This window comes from Chiloscyllium plagiosum, chromosome 24 (assembly GCF_004010195.1).
Source record: "Chiloscyllium plagiosum isolate BGI_BamShark_2017 chromosome 24, ASM401019v2, whole genome shotgun sequence".
Classification (NCBI taxonomy): Eukaryota; Metazoa; Chordata; class Chondrichthyes; order Orectolobiformes; family Hemiscylliidae; genus Chiloscyllium; species Chiloscyllium plagiosum.
The window spans coordinates 16,845,710-16,872,872 of NC_057733.1; the positions used below are offsets into that span (position 1 = coordinate 16,845,710).

The following is a 27,163-nucleotide window of genomic DNA, read 5'->3' on the forward strand; positions in this document are numbered from 1 at the left end:
AGAAGGCAGGCAAGGAAAACAGCACCAGGAGTACATAAAAACACAGAAACTTAGAAAATAGGAGCAGAGTAGGGCATTTGACCCCTCTAACAAGCTCTGACATTCATTATGATCATGGCTGATCATCAAGCTCAGTGCCCTTATCCTGCCCTCCCTCCATTTCTGTTGATCCCTTTAGCCAGAAGAATTTTAGCTACCTCATTCTTGCAAATGTACAATGTTTTGGTCTCAACCATTCTCCATGTTGGTGAATTCCACAGGCTCACCACTCTGAGTGAAGAAATTTCTCCTTATTTTAGTCAGAAAAGATTTACCCCTTATCCTTAAAGTATGACACCTGACTCCGGACTCTCCCACTATTAAAAACATTCTTCCTACATCAATCCTGTCTAGTCATTTTAGAATGTTTATAGGTTTCTACAAGCTCCCTGCAGCCCCCACGCCCACCATTCTTCTAAACTCCGATGAATACAATCTTAACCAAATCAACTTCTCCTCATAAATCTGTCCAGCCACTCCAGGTAAACGTTTGCTGTATTTCCTCGATAGCAGGAACATCCTTCCTCAGATAAGGAGTCCAAAACTGCACACAATATTTCAGGTGTGGCCTTGCCAATGCCTGTAGAATTGCAGCAAGACACCCTTGTTCCTGTATTTGAATCCTCACTATGAAGGCCAATATATAATTTGCCTTCTTTATTGCCTCCGCACCTATGTGCTTACTTTCAGTGACTGCTGCACAAGGGCACCCAAGTTTTATTGAAAATTTCTCTCTCAAATGATAGCCATTCAAATAATAACCTGCCTTCCTAATTTTGCAACCAAAATGTATGACCTCACATTGTACTGCATCTGCCATGCATTTGCCCACTTCAGCTTGTCCAAATCACTCTGCAATATCTCTGCATCCTCATCATAGCACACCCTTCCACCTAGCTTTGTACCATCTACAAATTTTGTGGTTTTACATTTAGTTCCCTCATCTAAATCATTAGTTTATAATGTGAATATCTGGGTCCTATATCGATCCCTGCAGTATCCCACTTGTCACCGCCTGCCATTTATTCCTACTTTTCATTTCGCCCTGCAACACAGGACTACTTGCGGTGAAACACCACAAGCAGCAAGTGATCGAGTTAAGTGATTCTACAACCTATGGATCAGATCTAAGCTCTTCAGTCCTAGTCCAGTCCTGAATGGTAGGTAGTGTCAGGTTTGTGTCCTTGGCCCAATCATCTTCTGCTGTTTTCTCATGATCTTCCCTCCACCATAAGGACAGAAATGGAGATTTTCATTGTGCAATCAGCAATGTTCAATACCATTGATAAATCCTCAGATACTCAAACAGTCCTGAGAAAAATGCAGTAATGGATAGGGACTACAAGATGCATTACAGAAATTCACCAAGACTCCTTTGAAATCCAAGATCACCATCAACTAGAAAGATAAAGGCAGCTGATACATAGGAACACGACATCCAGCAAATTTCTCACCATCTATTCACCATCCTGGCTTGGAAAAATATCACCGTTCCTTCAGTGTTACTGAATCAAAATCCTGGAACTTGCTCTTTAACAGCATTGTGGGGTTATATATATCATATAAACTGTAGTGTTTGAAGAATACAGCTCACTAGTCCTCTCAAGGGAAGATAGCTGTGGGCAATAAATGCTGGTCCACTCAGAAAAGCCCACATGCCCTGAATGATTAAGAAAGGTTCTTGAACAGTAGTCTGATGTTCAAGATTACCAATATTGACCATATTGGTAATTGACATTGACCATTAGACCATTGTCTCCCCATATATTTTAAAATGATGTGTCCAAACATGAACTTTCCAACAATCTTCACTCAAAGTAAGTAAACTGGAGAAGAAATTCTGGGTGATATTGTTAGTTCTGTCTGAGAAGACTGAAATTCTCATCACACTATCCAGTGACTGGTAGCAGATAATCCAAAAGTTGAATGTCCTCATTCAAGAGGTATATGTGTTCACAGTATATGGTCACATCAGTTTTGTTGAAAAGTTATTGATTTGAAACATTATCTCAGTTTGTCTTTCTGCAGATGCTGACTGGCATCTATATTCCAGCATCTTCTCGTTTGTTTTAGATTTCCAGGATTGTCAGAATCTGGCTGTTGTTGCCAAAGGTTTTATGGCCCCAAACAATGGGCCATGAGTATAAACACAAAATACTGTGGATGCTACAAATGTCATAAACGCTGCTCTGATGAAAGGCCGCAACTTGAAATGATAACTGCTTTTCTCATCGCAGATCCTGATCTGGTTTAAATATAAAGGTATTACATGAAACAGGGAATGGTTAGAATGTTGAACTTCCAGAAGCAGTATTTGAGGTGGGTAGTTTCCATTCATTCTTGGGGAGGCAAAGAAAATATATAGAATCATTAGAAATAGAAAGAAAAAAAGTACAGCTCATTGAGTCTATTCTGCCAATTATGATAATTAAGGCTGAATTTGGGCTTCAACTCCACTTTCCCACCCGCATATCCTTGATTCCATGAGATCACAACAATATTTCTATCTCCACTTTACATGAAGGAGGACAGAAGGATATGGTGATAAGAGAGTCGGGATATGGACTCCTATTAAAGAAAATAAGGAACACTTTGACAGTGAAACAGGAAAGCAGTGGGGTGGTCCTGTGCGCGAGACAGCTGGTCTCAGGGCATTGAGGGGTTTCTGGATCAGTGGTGCTGGAAGAGCACAGCAGTTCAGGCAGCATCCAACAAGCAGCGAAATCGACATTTCGGACAAAAGCCCTTCATCAGGAATAAAGGCAGTGAGCCTGAAGCGTGGAGAGATAAGCTAGGGGAGGGTGGGGGTGGGGAGAGAGTAGCATAGAATACAATGGGTGAGTGGGGGAGGAGACGAAGGTGATAGGTCAGGGAGGAGAGGGTGGAGTGGATAGGTGGAAAAGGAGCTAGGCAGGTCGGACAAGTCATGGGGACAGTGCTGAGCTGGAAGTTTGAAACTAGGATGAGGTGGGGGAAGGGGAAATGAGGAAGCTGTTGAAATCCACATTGATGCCCTGGGGTTGAAGTGTTCCGAGGCGGAAGATGAGGTGCTCTTCTTCCAGGCGTCTGGTGGTGAGGGAGCGGCAGTGGAGGCCCAGGACCTCCATGTCCTTGGCAGAGTGGGAGGGGGTCTCTGGTGACCATAAAAGCTGGCTGGAAGATTTAGAGAAACCAAAATTACGACATATCTTGTGGAGTCACGATATTATCATTATCCTGACAGCCAACTCACAGACTTGCAGTCCAACTCTAATCACCCAATTGAGGGTCCCAGTTCAGCCACATCCGAGAAATACAATACCAAGCACATCCATGATGGGATGTAGGACAGTTAAAGTAAGGAACAGTACCTGACAATATAGGAATAATTTACTGCAGATGCTGGAATCTGTACTGAAAACAACAAATGCTGGAGATCACAGTGGGTCAGGCAATATCTATGGGTGAAGAGTCATCTGGACGCGAAACGCTTGCTCTCTCTCCATGGATGTTGCCTGACCCGCTCTGATCTCCAGCATTTGTTGTTTTCATCTGAAAAAATAGAGCAGTTCTGTTTCAGTTGTGTCAGCATTACAGACTAATATCCATATTCTACTTTTAAAAATTTATGAATGTGATTAATAGCATGATAAGAGTATAGAAATTTGTCAGGGCAACAGGCATAACTCTTCTTCAATGGAATGCCATTGCATCTCTTTGCCTCCCCAAACGAACTGGCAGATAGACTTCAATTTCACATCACACACAAATTATGACGCCTTCGATAGTGTAGTACACCTTCTGCACTACCTGGGTGGTCGCTCTGGGCAGTTCAAAAGTTAATAGTGGTACCCATCCGATCGCAGCCAAAGCTGAGTGGGAGCTGCATGCCTACTGGCGCTGCAGACTCCGGTGCAATTCAGCAAGGCGCGGGTGATGTTTGTGGGTGGGTTTTGTTTTTAATTTCCCACTTTTAATAATGCAAATCCTGCCCCAGCAGCGCCTGTGTGCATCCGACAGCGAGGCTGTCTATTGGTTGTGTGAGTGTGCCTGCCCCTCCCTTGCTACTGCTGCTGAGGCTCAGTGTTTACAAACACTCCCCGTGCGCCTGGGGGCAGGGCCAGACAGACAGAGACACACACATACACAGCCATGGGCACCAGTGCCACTGAGCGGAGCACATGTCAGGGTGGGGGAGGGGAGAGCCAGATCCGGGCACACCCCCTGCCAACCACCCCCTCCCCCACCCAGGGCCCAGGCCGACCCCCACCAGGCGGCACAGGCAGTTTGTTTTGTATTTTCCACCCGGTTTCTTCCCCCGCCGCCCCCCCCAAAACCCTTTTATTAAGCGGAGTGGCTCCCCCACCCAAACCCGTCAAAGCGACGGCCCGCCGGCCGCAACACCCGGACTGGATCACATCCGAAACCCCACCTGGGAATTCAGGCTTTTACCTTTAGTTTTGGGGAAGGGGAGGGGAGGGGAGGTGGCTGCTGGTTGAGAAAATATTCTAACCAGCTTCCACCCCCTCCCCCACACACACACCCCCCGCCAACCCCGTCTCCCCGGTGGTGATTTGCCATGTCCTTTGCACCGCATTGACGTCGAATGTAAAGACTGATGGCTACCCACCGTCCAGCAGGTGGGAGGCCTGCATCAACACCACAATCTGTATCCGGGACGCCGCAAAACTAAAAGGAGGAGAGAGAATCGAATGGTACCCCCACCCGCCTTTCCAAACTGGCCGCCTCGGCGTTAACCGGTAGTCCGCTCCGCCGGTTGGCCGCTGATCCAGTCCGGGACTTCTCTCCCTCTTCTCCTTTCCGCAGCCCCGACCCTTTGCGCTTCAACCGAACCTGCTGGGAGGGCGTGGACTTCCCCGCCCCTTCACTCCTCGCGCAACGCAGCCATTGGCAGCGACGGCGGTCACCCTTCGACCCGGGAGAGGGGGAGGAGGAGCCGCGCCGGGCCACGATTGGTCGGCGGGTCTGCCGATCAGCACGAGCGGCTGTTCGGGCCTCCGATTGGTCGGCGCAGTCGTCCATCAGAAGGGGTGGTTGACGTTTCTTCCGGCGTCAAGTTTGGTTTCTGTTGATGCACTCTCCTTCCCCCCCCCCTCTCTCCAACCGTCTCTGGGCTGCCGCCGCCGCCGCTGCTGCTGTAGGGGAGCGAAAGATAAAATAAATTGATCCCCGTTTTTTTTTAAATTAAAAATATACTAATATAAAATGTCTGGCGCCACCGCGGATCTGACGGATTCGAGTCCCAATGCCATCAGTAATAATAACAATAATAGCAGCAGCAGCACCAACTGCGGGGCCCGTGCCCTTTTGGCCCTCAAGTCGGCTCCGTGCAGCCCGTCCCGGGTCCAGGTTCACTGGGAGCCCGGGGAGGATGTGAACGGGGGCGGCGGCGACTCCTCTTCGTCCTCTGCCCCGGCTCACCCCCATCACCATCACTCGGGCGGCGGCGGTGGCTCCGAGGTGCTGGCCCGCCTGGAGGGCCGCGACTTCGAGTTCCTCATGAAGAAGAGGAGCGTGACCATCGGCCGCAACTCCAGCCAGGGCCAAGTAGACGTCAACATGGGCCACTCGAGCTTCATCTCCCGCCGCCACCTGGAGATCTTCCGCGGCGGGGACCCCTCGTCTGCAGCCTCCGCCGCCGCTGGATTCTACCTGCGGTGTCTGGGCAAGAACGGGGTGTTCGTGGACGGTGTCTTCCAGCGGCGGGGAGCGCCGCCCTTGCAGCTCCCCAGAGTGTGAGTAACGAGATAAAACCATCCAAAGTATGTCTCCCAACCATCAGACAGCGATCAATAACACATCAGCATTAACCTTGATTCTCCACCTTGCAATCTGCCGTATTCCTGCTCTAAACAATGTATGTGACACACGTATGGCTAGTGGCAATATGAGGAAGGTTAAAAAATATACCTGTGCACATCTGAAACACACTCCTGTTGCAATCCATCTCTGTTTAACTGTAGTGTCGTTTATCTGAAATGCATATGTAAACGCACGTGTGTGAGCTTATCCGTCACTCTCCCAATACAAACACGTGTTGAGATTTGAGGCACTGCCCTGAGTAAGTACGTCTTGTCCCTCATTTCGCCCTCCGGGAGGTTTAATTTTCAGGATAATTTATCAGCGGTCTCCTCCTGTGGAAGCATTGTACATTTTCACCTTGCCGATGTTACTAACCTAGATCAATGTGTGGAGATCCGCAGTGAAGGTGTATGTGACAGGCTTGGAAAAGGGAGGGGTGCCTTTCGTTTTCCTTTTTTTTTAGCTTTCGTAATTATTGCTGGAAATTACGGGAAGTCGAACAAAGTATTTGTCGACTTTATGTATGTTATGTAAATATGTTAGAAAATCATTTTACTCTGTAAACACCTGCAGTAATACTGTACGTCTCATTTCCGTAACCAGTTGTTTTCGCCCCTACAGGCGAGTTTATTATTGCAAGGCGGTGTGTGTGTAGCAAATCGTTGTATTGGGCAATATTAGCATCGAAAATCCTCAATAACATTGAACTCGTTTAGTTTTTCTTCAGATGTTTTTAATCGTCTTTTATGGCCACTTTTTTTTCTTCTCTAAACGGGGTTAAGTATATTTTTAATTTTACATAACGAATGTAAATTCCGGAATCGGCCCTTGTCGGCTCAATTGATGGTGCATAGTCCGCCGCCTAGTCTGTCGTGGGGTCATAATAAAAGTCAGGTGGAAATGCCTGGAAGGCTTGGTTGGATCTGGAATGTTAATATTTTAGACCGAGTCCGGGGGCGGGGGGGGGGGGGTGATGGATTACGTTTACCATCAAATGTACTAATAGTTCAGAGTGGATTTATAAATGTTCATATTTGTTTAAATTGTACTTTGTAATTAAGGCAAAACTGAAAGCTGTTTTGTCTGTTTTCACAGCCATGTGAGGGGGTAGTACTGAGTTATATTTATTTGCACAGTTATCATTAAGGGTTAGCAGGTTTTTCTGCCATTGTAACAAAATTTCGTTTTATCCACTGATGGAAATATTTGATTTTCTATAGTACAGTCAAAACAGCTATATCATTAGAAGCTCTAAACCCTGGAGTGTTGTTAATTTCATGTTTTAAAAAGTTGATCTTGTACTATTTTAATTGTGTGTCTGCCACATGGAAGCAGTTCTGTTTTATCCATGAGTTAATTTTAAAAATTAAGAAACGTGGAATTCAAAACAGAGATACATCAGCCATGATCTTATTGAACGGTAGACTGATTCTTGGGATGGCAAGACTGATGTGTGAAGAGGGTCTAGATTAGTTGGACCAAAACTCCCTCGGTGGAAAGCTCATAGAAACCTACAAAATTCTAACAAGACTAGTCAGGTTAAATACAAAAAGGATGTTCCCAATGACTAGGGAGTCTGTAACCAGGGATCACAGTTGGCCATATAGGACTGAAATTAGAAATTACTTCATTCAGTGGTGAGTCTGTGGAATTCTCCGCAATTGTGCAGAAAGCAATTGTGGCCAAAATGTTGAGTGTTTTCTGGAAGGAATTAGATGTAGTTCTTAGGACCATTGGGATCAAGGGCTATGGAGAGAAAGTGGGAACAAGGTATTAGGTTGGATAATGATATAGCTGTTTTGACTGTACTATAGAAAATCAAATATTTCCACAATTATATTAAATGGCAGAGCAAGCTTAAAGGACTGAATGGCCTACTGCTACCTCTATTTTCTGTGCTTCTATGGAAAGATCATATGGCTCTACTTCTGATCCAGATTCATATGTTCATATGAATTTTTTTGTTACTGTGAGGTTGAAACTGCCTTTTTACTGACTAGAGGATTTTCAATATAACTAACTGAAACACTAGAGAAGATTGTTTGTTTTTACAGCAAAGATGTATATTAGATGCTTGTATTGTGGGGAAAATATCCCAATGCACTTTATGGGAGTGGTACTTCATGGATTTGACAGCCAGCCACACCAATATTAGAACATGACCAGAAGCTTGATCAAACATTAAGTTTTAAATACAAATTTTAAAGTGGGAAGAGAGGCAAAGAGGTCAATGTAGGAAATTTCAAATCTGATTCTGGGTGTCTGAAAGCACGGCTGCTGCTGATCGAATGATTAAAATCAGATGTACACAAATTCAACTTTGGAGGAGTGCCGATATCTCAGAAGGTTCTGTGGCTGGAGGAAATTACACAGAGAAGGAGGCGGCGAGGCCTCGGAGAAGTTTGAAGGCAAGTTTGGAAATTTTAAAATTGAAGCATTGCTAACTGGTAAACCTTGTAATGACATGGCGGCTGAGTAAGTGGAACGTTGCTTTAGACAGGAATTTGAATGCTCTGAATTTTGTCAGGGTTTTATATGGGAGATTGGCATGGAGTGAGACGGACAAGTAAATCTAGATTTAACAAAGGTATAAATAAGGGTTTTGGCAGCAGGGAACCTTAAGAAAGGATGGAGTTAAATAAGGTTGCATTGGGAGAAATAAATGGTTTAAGGGATTGTACAGATACTTATAACCGGACCAGTATTTAAAAACTGGCCATGTCTCTTCATTCATTCGCTGTTGGGTTAAAAGGTGCAAGATGAAAGACTGAGAAATTGTCTTTTAACCGGATATTGTCAACTGAGCAATTCTGAGCTTGGTGAAATACACATGGTATAAAAACTTCATGTTTTGCTTGGTGTGTGATCACCTGGAATAAAGCCAAATATGTGACCTAACAGACATTTGTTGCTTGGCAATCGGGCTGATGAGTTTATAACATCAGACATTTTATTACATCATGCTTGGGAACTGGGGTCAAGCAGCAGGTGATTGGTGGAATGTGGCTACAATATCTTCAGGACACCCACGTTGAAAGTAGTGTTTCAAGCAGTACAGTTAATGATGGGCCTATTTTGGCAATAGAATGGAACAGAGATATTTGACTTGCCCCTGCTTTTTTATCTTTTAGTCCCTGTTCAATCATTTATCCATTGTTCATTTGGGTCAGTACCATTGTGGCTGTGCCACTAGAATAGTAATCCTGAAGCTGGGACTAAAAATCAGAAATGAGTTCATATCTTACTCTGGTAGGGGGTTTAAATTCAATTCATTGATTGAATGGCCATGAACTCACTGAATTGTTGTTTAATGAGTTTGAGATTTTTTTGGAGAGGAAATCTTCTATCCTTGCCTAGTCTAATGTATGTGCAACTTGATGTTTGTATGTTTTCAAATTCCCTGATGAATCTCTTACTACATCTGCAACATGCTTCCGCAGTGACTGTGGAACAACAGTACATTAACCACATAAGGCAATATCAAATAATGCTCATAGCAATGAACTCATTTTGAACACTGAAGACCAGACGTGTGAATAATTTATAGACACATGCTTGATCATGAATTTCTAATTTCATGATTCTATTGACCCCACAAATTTGCAATACTTTATCTTGTTTTGTTGCTGTTTTAATGTCCACTAATTATGGTAACTTTGACACCATATGTAGATTTATGTAGTCAAGGCGTCGTTTGATGATCTTTTTCTTTATGCCAACTGTCAGTCTTGATCGATGGCTGTTGCTACTCAACCAGGATTTAAAGACCAGGAGCTTGTGATCTTGGATTTTGAGTAGGTAGATTTCTGTGTGCATTATTGATCAAACTTATTTGTGACATGATTGGTTACCTCCAAACTTCTTCCATATAACTAGGGATGAAAGTGTAAGATACTCCATATGGTTGAGGGTCCTCATGCTCGCTCTCTGTTGTGCTCGCACGTTTTCTCCAAAGAACTGCTTACAAGCCAATATCATTGCACCACTGCAATATAAACAGAGCCATGACAGGCTGGCATGTAGTAGACAGCTTGCTGACAACTGTGATTTCATCTGATGTACAACTGGTTTGTGTGATGCAGTCTTCTCCAAATTGGTCTCTTTTGTCAAATCACATGGACAAATATATAGCAAGATTACGAATGAAACAACACAACACCCGACAGATTTAAAACTTTCTTTATAATTGTAGGATCCACTGTTCTTGCAGTGCCTTTAGATTATACTCTACTGCTGAACATATGGATGAAGAATTCAATTTTATCATTTTAATAGTGACTTTTGAGGCTACATTCTCTAAGGTGTTGTAGGTATGCCTTGAGTTTACAGTCAGTGCAACCATAGATGAGGATGTCATCATGAATGTTTACTATGCCTTCATGTTATTGAAGTGTCCGCTTAATCCTCAAGTGTTAAGATCTGATGAATTGATTCTAAGGGTTGAGCCTCCTGTGCAAAAAGTGTCCAATGTGAATGGAGAGTGCCGTTAAGGGCCCCTTGATTTTTTTGCGAGCCTAATTTGATAGGAGCCTGGTTTGAGGTCAAATTTAGTAGAGTTTTTAGCTCCATTCACTTTCTCTATGATAACATCGGTTGTCGATATTAATCGTCTGTCTAGTTTTTTTGTTTTTGTTGACCACAAATCAGTGTAGATTCTAATCTTTGCTCTGGGGTTATTTGACTTGTGTGGCTAGGAGCCAGGGGTTCGGCTCATCCTCAACTTTCTCAAGGTCAAATTGGCACTGAAGTTCTTATCTGTGCTTTCTGAAATAGTAATTGGGACTGTGCAATTGGGAGCACATTGGGTTAATAAGCAATTTGCAAATAACACCGTTGCAGTTTGCTGGTACCAGTGAAAATTTCAACTGTAATTCTGTGTAGATCTATTGCTTGTGGAAACTGTTAAGTACATTACCACATTCTCCAGATATGATGTAGAATGCAGCTTTCTAGTGTAAGTAAAACATCAGCTTCTAAGCCCTGTGAACCTAATGCTTCACTGTAAAGTAAAACTTCCTATTCCCTGGTTTGGAGAGAATGGAGCAGTCCTGAAGCTGTGGTGAACGTTTTATCCACCATAACATTGACAGATGTACCAGTATCTGAGAAAGCATCTGTGTCTGAACAACCAATGGTCACTATCACATGAGGATAGTTACTATGTCTGAAAGTGACTGGGTTCAAATTTCACATAGCCTGTCTAAACAGATTGATGGAAATAATAATATTAATTGGTATTTTCAGGGTCCTTAGCTGCATTTTCTTCGACTTCTCTTGAGCATAGTAGTTGTCATCTTTCTGGTGGTGTTGATCTTAGTTGATTTTGCACATGAGCAATATCTAGGACAATCAACGCAAGTAAATCATTGCCTTTGTTACAGGCTTTACACTGTTTCCTCATAGCATGCCATTCTTGTCTGGTGTGGCTAGCAGCATCACGGAGAAACATTCTTTGGACAAGTCACAGTGACACTTGTTTATCAACGTGTTTGGATGTATTATTACACACGACGTGTGGCTGTCGCATCCTGAGGAGGGACCTCTGGCACAGAGTTAGGGATGCTACCATTGTACCAAGACCCCAAATACTTGATGATGTTTGTTTCTGGTTTTAAACCAGGACCTATCGTGGATGGTGAGTAGGGTACTTGAGTTATGAACAGTGTTTATAGAAGTACTTTAAGTGTAAAAACAAAATGATGTGGATGCTGGAAATCTAAAGCAAGCGCAATGCTGGAAAAACTTGCCATGCCTGGCAGCATCTGTGGAGAGAGAAAAAGCGTTAACATTTTGATTCCGCTATGACTCTTCAGAAGAATGCTTCTATGACTTTTTCAGAAGAAGAGTAGGGCAGCTCAGTGGTTATCATTGCAGCCTCACAGCACCAGGAGCCTGGGTTTGATTCCAGTCTCATGTTCCAATTTGCACATTCTCCCCATGTCTGTGTGGGTTTCCTCTCAGTGCTCTGATTTCCTCCCACAATCCAAAGATGTGGTGGTTAGGTGAATTGACCATGCTCATTACCTTGTAGGTTAGGGGTAAATGTAGAATAATGTGGAATGAGTTTGGGTGGAGTACTGTTCGGAGGGTTATTGTGGACTTGCCGGGCAGAAGGGCCAGTTTCCACGCTGTAGGTGAGAACGTGTATAGGATATGAGCAGGTAGGGAAAGAGTTAAATTTTGGTTTTGTGAAACAGAAGGTTTCGTTAAGCATGACTCAGATCAGATAAAAAGTTGCAGTAAACAATGAGGTGCTGGAAGCAAGTGTAGTGGGTTAACAAGGTGGAAAAGCATTCACTATGTAAAGCCATTTAACAAGATGAAGAAGCATTCAGTATGTAAAATCAGTTAACAAGGTAAAAAGTATTCTTTATGTGAAGCCAGTTATTCATTGTGTAACAACAGATGGCTTAATGTTTACTGTTGACGCTCACTGATTATAACAGTCACCCAGTCAATATGTACGTTGCCTTATCTGGATGCTCTTGCCTGTAAGTGACTATGTAATTCAACCAGAAACTGCTGTTCGAGAGAAGACCAAAACTTATGTCTCTGTGCACATGAGCGATCATTCTTTCTCCCTCCAGGGCCCGGAGTAAGATGGAGGAGGTAAAACTTCTCTGAGCATTTTGCTTTGATTGAGGCAGGAATGGGACGACATATGGATTCTTAAAAAAAAGTCATCCGGACTTAAAATGTTATCCTCTGATGTTGCCAAACCTAATGAGTTTCTCCAGCAGTCCTAGTTTGTTTTTGAACTTTAAGTGTGATAGTTACTATTGTTACTTAAGTCACAACTTCTCAGCAAGCAGAGGATTGGTGAAGTATAAACAGGTACGTCTATTTCCAGACGAGATGTAATATACGCAAGTTACAAGGGAGCTGAGAAACAGGTCTATTGTAAGCTGCTATTCACTGGCAATGATGATTGTTTTCTGTGAGGCTGAAGATGGATGCTGATGCACCAGTTGGAATCACCAGGCTTTATGGTACATTTGGCAATTGTCATGTGTGATGTATTGTGTATTATTAGTTCAAGTCATGGCTTGTCCTTTTCAGCACTGTCACTTGACCTCTTCATTTTGAATATTAAAGTGCTGGGAGTGTTCCCACAGTCCATGCTTCAATGTACTTTGGTCCAAGGCAGTGGTGTTTCAGGAGTTGTTACCAATGTTGGATTTTTTTTTTCCATGTTGGCTGTCAGCACATCCTTGAAGTACTTCCTGGAATGAGTCTACTCTGTCTGAGCTAAGAGAAGATGGTCTGCTTTGAGACTTTGTATCTGGCATCTGAACTATATGACTAATCCAAGGATGCTGATGGTAGATAATCATAACTTGATGCTTGTGAGAGCACACTGTTTTGATGTGCCTGTCCTCCTAGTTGGTGATAGAGGATTTCTGCAGGTAGTATTGATGCAGCACTCTAGTGCTTTGAAGTGCCTCATGTAGGTTGTACATGTTTCAGTCTATACTGTACTGTAGGGACCATGACTACATGGTAGGCCATGAACTTAATTTCAATATTGATGTTGCAATCTTCAAACATCCACTTCCTCAAGTGGCCAAAGTCTGCATCAGGTTTCAGGCAATGTTGAATTTCGTTTGTGTCAGCCTTCTTTGAAAGTTGACTTGTAAAGTATTGGAAGTATTCTATATTTTGCAGGCACTCATGAATCCTAGTCATTGTGGTTGGTATGTCTGCATTTGGAGGTTGCCACTGGAGGACTTGGGTCTTACACAACATTCAAAGACCAGTTTTCATATATACCTCAGTAAATATGTAAACAAATCTGAAGATGTTTCCAACATGACACTCAGTATGGAACTATTACATTTGAGCTCTTTGATAAAAATCAGGCTGGTCTTCATTTTCAAGTGGTATAGTCTGAAATTAGATAGTCATCAGTCATTTCTTCACTATCACTGTGTCACTCTGAATTTAGTATAATGCAGTCTCTCAAATGATCAGAATATTGACTTCCATACTCAGTGACTAGCAATATCAGGGTCACCATTCTGTATATGACAAGTAGAACGCTTTTGGTGCCAGTGCAGACTTGCTTTAGCTGTATTGCAATGTCATTTCAGCAATGCAATAAATAGGTGACCTATTGCACCCAGTTACTTTGGATGCTGAGGATTGGTATCATTTACTCCCAATAGTCAGATACACATCTTTCAGGATCCTGACTAGAAAGATGTTGGCATCTATTTATGTTTCTTTTTGTCTTTAGCAGTGCGCATGTGTTTACCATTTTTCTTCAGGTGAATTGCTGATTGCACCCTGAGCCACGAACTGAAGGTCTAATTTAACTGCATGTTGTTCAGAATAATGCCTTCAAGATGGATCCATTTCCTGTTCTGGCTAAATTAGACTTGGGAATCTAGCTCTTCACTTGTTCTTTGTATTCTGCAGAAAGGTGCCTCAGCAGCTTCATAAACGTTTTCTAAGTGTCATAAATGTCCACGGTCCTTTATTCACTTTGTTAGAGAAAAACAAAGATAGAAAAAAAATGTTTTTTAAATGGTTAGAGTTTGGAAAGTGTGGGTGTCCAAAAGTGGCCTAATGTTTCATTTAATTAGCAAGCAGGAGCAGCAAGCAATTAGGAAGTCTATTGGTATGTTGGCCATCATTGCAAGGGGATTTGAGTACAGCAGTAAAGAAACCTTGCTACAATGTATAGAACTTAGTGAGACCTCACCTGGGTTATTGCATTACAGGTTGAGTCCCCTTATCTAAAGAAGGATACACTAGTCATATTTATTGAGAGAGCAACAGAGGTTTACCAGATTTATTTCTGGTAATGAGACTGGGTTGTATTTCCTACAGTTTGAAGAATGAGATGTTGCCTCATTGGAACTTGGATAATCCTTACAGTGTGAGATGTGGGATGTCCTTTGGCTGGTGAGTTTACCCCTTATAAGGGATAGTCTATTTAAGACTAAAATGAGGAATTTCTTCACTTGGGGTAGCAGACTTTTGGAATTCTTTATACCGAGGACTGTAGAAGTTCAATAATTAACCGTGGTCAAGACTGAAATTAATAGTTTTCTGGAGACTGATGACATTAAGGAATATGGAGATCATATGCATGATAATTGAATGACTGAGCTGGCTCGAATGACTAAAGACCTTATTCTTCTTTTGTTCATCTACGCAGCATGTCACATTCTCAATGTTGAAAGTCTGCTTGCTTGTTGAAAATTTACCCTTTCTGAATCGTCACCTTGATCTGATTTGACATTAATCCTGTATGTGTGCTTTTACTTATTGGTGTTGGACGCATTCTCTGTTTTGCTGCACAGATTTCTTGTTTTGACATTTCTTATTGTAACCATTGGTTCCAGAATCCGATTCCTGCAGGGTGATGAGCCTATGCGTTCTTCAGAGGAGAGCTTCATGATCGGTCTAAGACTGTACTTGTCACTTGTCAAGAGTGGTATTGGAAAAGGAATGTGTTGAAGGGCTTATGCCTAAAATGATTTTCCTGCTCCTCGGTTGCTGCTTGACCTGCTGTGCTTTTCCAGCACCACACTCGACGCTGATTTCTAGCATCTCAGTCCTCACTTTCTCCTCTGTACTTGTCATGTGGCTTACTTGGTTACTACACCAATGCTCGAAGCTACAGTGTGGTTCATATTTACTGTCATCTTTTAGTAATGTGCTTTTTCTCTGTAAGGCCTTTATAGAAAGTGTTGGCTCCAATTTCTGAAAGGCAGCTTCACAGAAAGCTAATTCTCTGGCTGATCCATAGCTTAACAGATTGCTTCTCATCCACTTCATGCAGGCATACATTATTAAATATATGGGGATTACCTCATTTATGATAGTGGTATATTTATTTTCACATGTTGCTTGCCCAAGTCTTTAAGTGACTAAATCTCAAAAGCACACTTTGTCAGAAAACGCTAAACATTGTCCGGAAGTCTGTAGCCTTCCAATTCATGTTGGGGAAATGGGTGCTCATTTTTCTGATGCTCCCTATCTTTTGCAGATGTTCCCAAATTGCAGAAAATTTAGAATTTCTCCTCCAAGATGTCCATTGTGTTGTATGTGTTCTTTTTATATTCTCTTCCCCTTTTACTTACTGTTCAATGTCTGCCATGCTCTTTCCAGTCGCACTGTTGTCCCATTTTGTCCTTGTCCTAACCCTCACTCAGCACTTTTGTCTGGGGTTGCACCGAAGATCACCTCAATGGCTGGCAGATTTTTTTTGTACTTATTCAAAACTGACTGCAAAGGATGACCCTGAGCTAATTTAGTTACCAAGTGCTACTGATCTGGCTGCCCTTCAAATCTGGTACTCCTTGTTCTGCATAAGCATTGTATGTGGAATAATTGTGTTTCCTGGGATTTCATCAAACAGGCAGCTTCTGCTTTACTGCAGGCAGCTTGTAGTGTACCAAATGTTGTCTGATGCTTCCCTCTTTGGTATCCTTTGTTGTATTATGGCCATCATATTGCGTTACTTTCTTCATGTAAGCTCACTAGTCTCTTTGTCAGGCTCGGTAGCTACAATAGGTTGTTTTATTTGAAAATAAAAACAGAAATGTAGAAGTTACAAGAGAATTCGGCATACAAATCTAACAAAGAAATTCAGCACGCACAGTCTGCTGCTCATATTTTTATATCTTGATTCAGCGATAACAGGCAATACTATCTGAACATTCTCTTAAAATAATATTCAAAATGTTGCTGTTGGCGCAATTAAGTAAAGTAACTGTGGACTCCCATAAGGTAGTAATCTTACTGATTGTAGAGTGAGTACTTGAATAAATACTGAAGAAGGGCTTATGCCCGAAACGTCGATTCTCCTGCTCCTTGGATGCTGCCTGACCTGCTGCGCTTTTCCAGCAACACATTTTCAGCTCTGATCTCCAGCATCTACAGTCCTCACTTTCTACTTGAATAAATAGTCAACCGTGCTGTTAGTGAGGTACAAAATCACAAAACAATGGTGAGTTTCTGAAGAGAGATGTGACTGTGCAGACCTCTTGCAAAACTTTATTAAGTATAGTTTTAGAATGTTAAATGAACAGCTACCTAAAAGACCTTCGACTCCAATAACTTCTCTTAATTAAAGTAGCCACATTCAGCTTCAAGACTACAATCATAACAACAGAGAAATTCATTTACAACAAAGTTTATAAATTTAAAACATTCCTCCCTGGTTGGGTAACATCCTTGGAGATTTTTGAAGGAAAATTTAATTTATTAATTTGTAGAATTTCGTATTGATATGTTACAGGCAGGTGGCTGTTTTATTCCAAAACATCTTCGGCAAATGACTCAGAATTATATTATAAACTGATCTGTACTTCAAATCACGTTTCCCACCTAAGTGGAAAAATTATATGAAGACATCTTTAATTTCCCAAACTGCCAAAGAAAGTCAGATCTGCAAATGTCTCTTCCAGACTTTGATATCTTCAGTTTTGTCCACAAAGTTTGGTGAGCCTCCTTTCCAATTGATCTAAAATTCTGTTGTTTCATCTATCTTATACTAACTCCAGCTCTTTATCACTCCTATTGATGGCACAGTTTATTGGTTCCTATAGACTCTTATTGTATTGAATTCAAAACCTTTGTTCTCCTTTTGAAATCAGTCTGCTGTTTTTTTTTATTCATTCACAGGACATGGGCATTGCTAGTTGGCCAGCATTGTTTGTCCATCCCTAGCCACCCTCGAGAAGGTGGTAATGCACTGCTGCAATCCATGTATGGTAGATTGACCCATAATACCATGAAGGAGGGAATTCCAGGATTTTGACCAGGAAGGTGCTATCTAAGAAATTTTGGTGAATTTCTGCATTGTATCTGTGGGCGGCACGGTGGCACAGTGGTTAGCACTGCTGCCTCACAGCGCCAGAGACCCGGGTTCAATCTGACTGTGTGGAGTTTGCACATTCTCCCCATGTCTGCGTGGGTTTCCTCCGGGTGCTCCGGTTTCCTCCCACAGTCCAAAGATGTGCAGGTCAGATGAATTGGCCAGGCTAAATGGTCCGTAGTTTTAGGTAAGGGGTAAATGTAGGGGTATGGGTGGTTTGCGCTTCGGCGGGTCGGTGTGGACTTGTTGGGCCGATTACTTTACACTGTAAAGTAATCTAATCTAATCTAATTGCTAACTCCAGCTCTAAGTTTCTTTTTCTCAAATTTGTTTTGGCATAGTTGACGAGATAGACAGCCTTTGATTATTTAACAGCATTGAGAGTCCAAAGTGATTTGTTTTTCAGCACTTCAATTCAGAAGTCACATTGGATTCCGTTTTTTAATTCGTAGGATGTGGGTGTTGCTGGCTGGGCCAGCATTTATTGCTCATCCCTAGTTGTCCTTCAGAAGGTGATGGCATGCTGCTGCCTTGAACCACTAAAGTCAACATGCTGTAGTTTGACCCATGATGCCATTAGGGAAGAAATTTCAGGATTTTTAGGCAGTGACACTGGAGGAGCCAAGATATGCTTCCAAGTCAGGATGGTGAGTGGTTTGGAGGGGAGCTTGCAGGTGATTATGTTCCCACATACCTGCTGCCCTCATCGTTCTAGATGGAATTGGTTATGGGTTGGAAGGAGCTGTGTAATTTCTTTGTCAAATTTCTGCAGTGCATCTTGTCAATAGTACACACTGTTTCTACTGAGCATTGATGGTGGAGTGATTGCATGTTTGTGGATGCAATGCCAATCAAGCAGGTTGTTTTGTCCTTGATGGTGTCACCCTTGAATGTTGTTGGAGATGCGCTGATCCAGGCAGCATATTCCATCACACTTCCTGACTTGTACCTTGTACGTGGTGGATAGGCTTTAGGGAGTTTGGAGGTGAGTTACTCACACAAGTGCTGCTGAGTTTTTCCAGCACTTTATTTTTGTTTCAGATCTCCAGTATTTGTAGTACTTTGCTTTTAAGTCAAGTATTTGTATTTTGAATTTTTTGTTTGTCATGTTCTACATAATCAAAGTCACATTTGGTTACCAATTGCATACAATATTGGTCACTTCTCTTTTTTTGTTTGTTACGTAATACACCAGAAAACAATTATTTGGCCCAGATTGTCTGGTCTTCACAGTTGAAGATTGGACATACTCCAACATATGTGCTACAGGACTCATCAGAGGTTGTGGCGTACTGTACATTAACAGCCCAGAAGTTTAAACTTCCAATGTGCAATTGCTTTGCATATAGACTCCTCCAAAATAATCCACATTTCTAAGTTAGGTTTAGAGACTTTGGAAGGTTCAGACTTAATTGTGTGAATAGTTATTCAGAATAAGTGTTTTTTTGAGTAGATTTTAATTTCCTAAATCACTGAAAGGAATTAAAGAGAAAGTGGTTAGCACTGCTGCCTCACAGTGCCATAGAGATGGGTTCAATTCCCGCCTCAGGCAACTGTCTGTGTGGAGTTTGCACATTCTCCCTGTGTCTGCGTGGGTTTCCTCCGGGTGCTCCAGTTTCCTCCCACAGTCCAAAAATGTGCAGATTAGGTGAATTGGCCATGCTAAATTGCCCGTAGTGTTAGGTGAAGGGGTAAATGTAGGGGAATGGCTCTGGGTGGGTTGCTCTTCAGAGGGTTAGTGTGGACCTGTTGGGCCAAAAGGCCTGTTTCCACACCATAAGTAATCTAATCTAAATATAATTTTTGAAACATCAGGGGATTGTAAGATATCAGCTGGCACATATGTTGCCTGGGGTGGATAGGCCTTGTCTTGTTGAATGGTGGAGCAGGCTTGAGGGCTCAGTAGACCTCTGGCTGCTTCTGTTTCTTATGTTCTAATCTCCTGGATTATTGTGACTAACTGAGGACCGTTTTTACTCTAACCTTTCTATTATCTCCCCACACGTGACTAACCCCCACACCTGATCTATCCTACTCCTTCATCCACTTAACCACACAAATTAAATTTTCTCTGTAACTTGTAACATGCCAATGGGATCTTTCACTCCCTGAATAAGGCAGTTACTGTTGTTTAAAAATAAAGGTGCACGATTTGGTTTCCAGAGCTAACCCTTCACTTCTTTGAAGACTCACAGCGCAGTTGTGCTCCATGGTTTTCTAGATCCGAATTAGAAGTTAAGGCCAGAAACGCAGAATTCCGGGGGAGACTAAGTATAAAGGAGTAGAGTGATAGTCCATGTGTGATTGCCATTCCTTGGAACATTCGGTACATTATATTTTGCTTTGGGCGTGGAATAAGTTAGTGCAAATCTTGTTCAGTTCTAGGTTTTTCTCAGGTGTAAGAGTTTCAAGAATATCTTCCAATTTGCCATCTCCAAAGGAGAGGTCAGGCCTTTTCCTTTATTATCTTATTGTTGTAAAATCTAATACCTTTGTGCCTTTTGAAATATAATCAGTTTTGACAGCATAGGAATTCATATGATGGCTGTAAATGCTTATCCGTAAGTAATAGATTGAATGTAGATATTCTTTTCTTCTGATCAAAGACAACGGGGTTGCATTCCTTTGAAAGATAAACTTACAAATAATGATCAGATTTTATCATTGAGCAGAATTAATTAGCCAACCAATCTAGTTTGTGTGTACAAAATGTAGGCCTTCCTCTTGTTAACCCTGAACTAAAATGCCTTTCTGTTTAATAACAATTACAACCTGAACATATTCCCTGCTAAATTTCCAGTGTAAGTTGCTTTGCTCCCAACATAAACAATGACTGTCTAAAAGTTGTACTTTCTGCCCGATACTTTCTTCATCTTTGCCATTGTGAAGTTCTTTGGAAGAAATTGAAAATATTCAATAAGGAGCATTCAGGATCTGAATTGTGTACACTATTAAGGCATGGATTATTTTATTTTCATTCCAGACTGCCTTTGTTGGTTACATTAGTGATGTAACCTTAAATAGATAAATTGCACGTTGCAATTTTCAAAACTCTACACAGTCACCCAGAATTAATATTTTTGGTGCTACGTAATGTGTTCTGAATGTGTGAATCTTTGAGCTGTGCTGACTGTGCCCAGTCTGATGTCTCTCAGTCTCTGGTTGGAAAATCAGCTGACCTTTAGCACAATTTACTGATGGAGGCGTACATATTTTTAACTTGTGTTAGTAATAGTTAACAAGGTTATTTTGTTTCTGTTACATAGTGAACTTTATCTTGCTATCTAATTCTCATTTGCTGAAACTTATTCATGGTCTACCCTCCACTTAAACTACCAAAAGAAGAAAGATTGATGACAGCACTCTACCCAACCACAAGCTACCAGTGGTTGGTACATGGGCATCATACCAAAATACCATACTGGATCACTATTGACAAGAAACTTAACAGAACCAACCACAGACCTATGATAGTTTCAAGAACACAGCAGAGATTTGATAGCCTGTGATGGATGACTCTTCTCTTCCTTTCTCTATAGAGCCTTTCTCTCTTTGAAGGATAATTCCAGAGTTGGATAATCCTTGCTTGCCTGGATAGGTGTAACTTGCAACATCACAAGAAGCTTCACAACATCCACTTAAAAGCAACCCCACTTGTTTGGCAATCCATTCATTGTCTGAGACGTTCGCACCCTCCATTGCTAGCCAACGCACCATGAATGCCTTTTAAAATGCATTGCACCAACTCATCAGGGAATCCTCAACAGCACTGCTAGAATCCACTACGTCTACAACCTAAGCAGCAAGCAAATGGGAAATCCAAGCATTATAATTACACCTTCGGAATCAACCAGTATTCTGTCTTGGAAATATATGTCCATTTCTGCAATGTCACTGGCGCAAATTCCTGGAAGTCTTTAACAGTGCTGTGAGTGTACCTTTACTAAATGACCTTCAGTAGATTCAGAAGGTGACTTTGTCATCTTTTTGAGGGCAAGTTTAAAAATAGGCAAAAATACATGCTTTGCCAATGAGTCCCACATCCTGCGAATGACTTTTTGTTTTAAAACGTGGTTTCTTACAATTATTTTGGTAATGAAAGAGAGTACAACATTTAGGAAATACAGTACTAACTTTTCTAATTTATTGATCTACCCACTGATCAAATTGGATTAGTTAAAAAGTAAGTTAAGTTAATCTTAGTCACTTTTTTTTTAACTCCCAGTGCACATTTGCTGAATGTATTTTGCCTAGAAAATCAGCATAATCACTGTTTCATATGCCTTTCCACGAACTCAAAAGAAGTATTTTCTTGGTAACAAGAAGACCCCATGAAGCTAACCACATCCTGTCGTCTGTGTAGAAAAAGCTAGGTCATGATTGATGCAAACATTGTAGAGTATTGGATGCAGATTAAGATGACATCCCATTTTTATGCATCAAACTGAAATATATACTTCAGGAAAAAAAAATCTTAGCTTTCATCATTACCTAACAAAACGGCTGACTCCAGTAATGCAGTTATATATAACCTTATTAGCCTTGCCATACTTGATTGTGATTTTATAAATCTCAATTCATTTAAGTTACAGGCAAGTAGTCTTTCTAGTGAATGGAATAGCTTTTTTAAAATTTCACCTCTCATGAGATTTTGGCATCACTAGCTGACCAGCATTTATTGCCAGTCCTTAGTTGCCCTTGAAAAGGTGGTGGTGTGCTCTTTTCTGGAACCACTACAATCCATGTGCTGTAATTTGACTGACAATGCCCTTATGGCCCTGACTGTGCCCAGTCTGATGTCTCTCAGTCTCTGGTTGGAAAATCAGCTGACCTTTAGCACAATTTACTGCCCTTATGGAGGGCATTGCACTGAGCCCATTTTATCTTGTCTCTTAAGCTTGTCTTAAAACTGTAGTTGCAAATATTGAAAATCTAAAATTGAAAACATTGAACAGATGGAGAAGGTTAACCAGCACGTGGAGAGAAGAATACTTCCACCTCTGGGACATCACTTGTCTTTGCTTTTGTCTTAGCTCAACTACTGAAGTCCTCGTCAGTGCTTTTTTGCGATATCCAGATTTGATTTGTTTCATAACTTTCTTAATCGAAGTTGCTCTGTACACTGATATCCAAACGTCGATGATCAGAATTTTGGATTATCTGAACAAGATCTCAAGGTCTCGATGCTTGGGTAAACTCGATTATCCAAACTTTCGATTATCCGAGCAAATTACTCCCTGTTCGTGTTGTTTGGATAATTGAGGCTGCCCTGTATAGCCTTGCACCATCCATAAGTTTCAACTCATCCAAAATTCCCCTGCTTGTATCCTAATTCTTGCTTTTTGTTGCACCTTCATTCAAAGTATCATCTGTTTCTTCCAAAAATGTCAGCTGACTCATTTTAGTTTATAGTTTTGTACTACTTCTGTGCCCACAATTGACTTCTGCTAATGAAACAAATCATTTAATCGGACAAGAATATAGGAGCAGCAAAACGTAATTCACTTCATTCGATCATATGAGTCTTCTGTACTCTTATCATTTTCCTGCCACAGAGCTGTTTCCCTGTGTCTTTTAGTCCTTTAACTAGTTTGTGGGTTTAAGTTTGTGCCTGCATTTTCCATTAGCCTATGCAGCATGTTCAGCACTGTTTGTCTTTGTTCATTAATGAACTTTTATATTATTGTTTGTTTTGTTACCCCTCTTGCCCTCCCACCAACCACTTGCTCCCCCCCCAACACACACACACCTCTGTGTCTGTCTCGCTCTCTCGCTCGCTCGCTCTCGCGCTCGCTCTCGCGCTCGCTTTCGCGCTCGCTCCCTCCCTCTCTCACTCTCTCTGTGTATGAAATAGGGTCTTTGATCTGCTCCAATATTCTCAATCATGGCTGATCATTGACTTCAATGCCACATTCACTTGCTGTCCCAATGTCCCTTGATATTATTGGTAGCTCCAAATAATTTTAGTCTTAAATTTAATGATTGAGCTTCACAACCCTCTGGGATAGGGACTTGCACAGATTGATCACCTGAGTGAGCGTGTTCCTCCGCATCTCAGTCTCAAACAGCTGGCCTTAATGCAACTTTATTACTGATATTAATTTCTATGGATTTTAATAAGTCTCCATGAAATAATTATCTTCCTCTGAAAACAGAAACAGTAATAATTTGGCTTCTCTGCCATTTTTCTCTTTCTTATAAATTTTCCAGTACTTGCCTGAATTGAACCCACATTTGCCTTACTAATCTCTTATATTTTGCATGCCTGGAGAAACTTTTAGAATCATTTTCTTTCTTGCTATTTTACATTCATATTCAATTCACTTTATCAATTTATTGGTTCTCCTTTGCTAAATTCTAAAACTTTAAGTCTTCAGGATTACACATTGTGGGGAGTTTTAAGCTTTTTCCTTTGCAAACCCACTGTTAAATTCCCTTGTTAGCCATAGCGCTCTTTTTCTGAAAGGAATGTATGATTTTGAAAACCGTGCATTAATTCCCTAAATATTAACCATTGCCACTCTAACAACAAACCTCTTGATGTACTTTTCTAGTCTACCATCACCAACTTCTTCTCCTCAAATCTTCATAAACGCTGACACTTCGAATCCTTGAATTCCCTAGATTGAATGGAATAATCTATCATACTACAGGAAATACTGACAAGGTCCTTTTACAAGATTATTAATTCATCCTTTTGCATAATACAAGAGCTCTCTCAACTTTCTATCTTTCCAATCCCCAATCCATTATCCCACTGTCTAATTAAATAGTTTCTTGTTTTCCCAGCTTCATTTCGTAATTTTTGTGTTACTGTTGTTCTTTCCACGAGCCTTCTATCACTTAATGCAGATTAGACTTGGCAAGAATGTTACTGTGCCTCTCCTGTTGCTTTGCATAACAGAAACAGACACTTGGATTTAATATTTTGTATGGTTTGTCTTCCTTTAAAACCAAAATCTGCATATACTGGAAATCTGAAATAAAGCTAGAAGTGCTGGAAAAACCTAGTACATCTGGCAGTATTTGCAGAGAAACGGTTAACGTTTCATGTCCAGTGACTCTTCTTTGGAATTGAAGAGGCTGGAAAATGATGGTTATTATGCTGTTAACTAAGGGAGATAAGGACCGAGTGGAACAGATGGTGAATGTACTCGAGTAAAAGACAAAAGGGTAATAGTAGTAGAGGAGCAATATTTTTGCAGTTGGGGAAATGCAGTTAGAGGGAGGGGTTCAGTTTATTAGTTTCTTAGGTGTTACGGTAAGTACTTACCCTCTAAATTTCCTTTCTTGATTATTAAGCTCAAGAGAGCTGGAACGTACAAAAAGCTGTGAGTTGAGGGGATTTTTCCAAAGTGGATGCCAGGGAATTGCCAGTTGGAAATTTCAGTTGCTTGCGTGATTATCTTTGAGTCATCTGCATTTGAATTTCTGTATACAAGATCAGTCCACGCAACAGAAATGACTCTCCGGACATTGAACTTTCTGGACCTGTGTCGTTCATTTTCCCCGTGTATGCTGACTGCTTCCCAACTCTAATATTTCATCATCAGAGGGCCTAGCCTTGATGTCTTTGCTGTCAGACTGCTTACGAGCATCCAGACTTTACGTCATAGCTTGCTCTAATTAAATATCTCCTTGATATTTATTCTTTTTCTCATTCTGCTACTGTCTAGAGTTTAACAAACTGTTTGCAGTCCCAATTACTTTCCTTTCTCTGTGCTGAGCATCTCCGTTTATGCAGCTTTGCTGTCTTTACTGTTGTTGCTACCCTATGTTGTTTCCCCATTCCCAGTCCTTCTCGATTTTACAATTGTAGTCCAATCTTTTGTGCATCCATTTCTGATTCTGTATGGCCTTCTCCTGCCATCCAAACTTCGTCCACTCTCTTTGTCAATTTCTAACTTGTGCAGCCTTTCCTTTCTCCAATTTGGTATCTTTCCACTTGATGTTTGGACACCCATTCGGTTTTTTTTGGATTTAAAACACAATGCAAATGCAAGTTGGTATTCAAATAAATGAACATCAAAGAAAGAATAGTGTGTTCATTTTTGCACTTCCATTCTGCCTGCTTTAATCTGTTTTGTTGAGACAATTGAGAGCTTTTAGGAAGGGAAATAAAGTTCCATGTTGACTGTACATTCTAACAATTGTCTTCTCAGACTTAAGTGGCGTATATGACTTTTTACTGAAGACAAGTTTGTAAAATTTTGTATATTGTCTTAACCTTAACATCTGTAAAGTCAGAGTTTCAGTCCATATAATTGGTGTCATGATGATTATAGTATTAGTTATAAGACTGCTTCCCCTTCCCATTGAGCAATACATCTTTTTAATCTAGGTGATCAAACTTAAATATAATTCAGTGTATAATGCCATAATTTGCACTTAATGCAGTGTTTCAAATCACAGGTTTCCTCGTATACTAGATACTTTTGAACCTGGGTTATTGTATTGACTTTTGGAGTACTTGATGCAAAGGAACAATTTGATGAAATTCTGATAAAGGTGGTGTAAAATATTCTCTGCAGAATTTTTGAATTTGCATAGATTGTGGTGCTGCATTAAACAAAGTTGAACTTGCACAAATGGACACTTACAGACAGTTGCTGTGGTTCTGTTCGCCGAGCTGGAAGTTTTTGTTGCAAACGTTTCGTCCCCTGTCTAGGTGACATCCTCAGTGCTTGGGAGCCTCCTGTGAAGCGCTTCTGTGGTGTTTCCTCCAGCATTTATAGTGGCCTGTCCCTGCCGCTTCCGGTTGTCAGTTTCAGCTGTCCGCTGTAGTGGCCGGTATATTGGGTCCAGGTCGATGTGTTTGTTGAGGAGTTTGTGGATGAGTGCCATGCTTCTAGGAATTCCCTGGCTGTTCTTTGTTGGCTTGCCCTATAATGGTAGTGTTGTCCCAGCCAAATTCATGTTGCTTGTCGTCTGCATGTGTGGCCACTAGGGATAGCTGGTCGTGTCGTTTCGTGGCTAGTTAATGTTCGTGGATGCGGATCGTTAGCTGTCTTCCTGTTTGTCCTATATAGCGTTTTGTGCAGTCCTTGCATGGGATTTTGTACACTACATTAGACAACGGAACGAGGACATGCCGCAACCCAAAGGACTAGCCACACTACCATACATCAAGAACATCTCTGAAATGACAGCCAGACTACTGCGACCACTAGGACTTATAACAACACACAAACCAACAGCCACCCTCAGACAACAACTCACCAGAACGAAGGACCAATACCCAGCATGAGCAAAACTAATGTAGTGTACAAAATACCATGCAAGGACTGCACAAAACACTATATAGGACAAACAGAAAGACAGCTAACGATCCGCATCCATGAACACCAACTAGCCACGAAACAACACGACCAGCTATCCCTAGTAGCCACACACATAGACGACAAGCAACATGAATTCGACTGGGACAACACTACCATTATAGGGCAAACCAAACAAAGAACAGCCAGGGAATTCCTACAAGCATGGCACTCA

At 41.4% G+C, this 27,163-nt stretch overlaps 1 protein-coding gene across 1 annotated transcript in view; it reads left to right on the forward strand.

The window, feature by feature from the left end:
- The first annotated feature begins 5,085 nt into the window (after window positions 1-5,085).
- Window positions 5,086-27,163, forward strand: part of foxk2b (forkhead box K2b) — a 133,396-nt gene continuing 111,318 nt past the window's right edge. Inside the window, exon 1 of the mRNA XM_043714480.1 lies at window positions 5,086-5,774. Within this exon, the coding sequence (XP_043570415.1) occupies window positions 5,245-5,774 (530 nt within the window). The 5' untranslated portion in view covers window positions 5,086-5,244. The remainder of the gene's footprint in view (window positions 5,775-27,163) is intronic.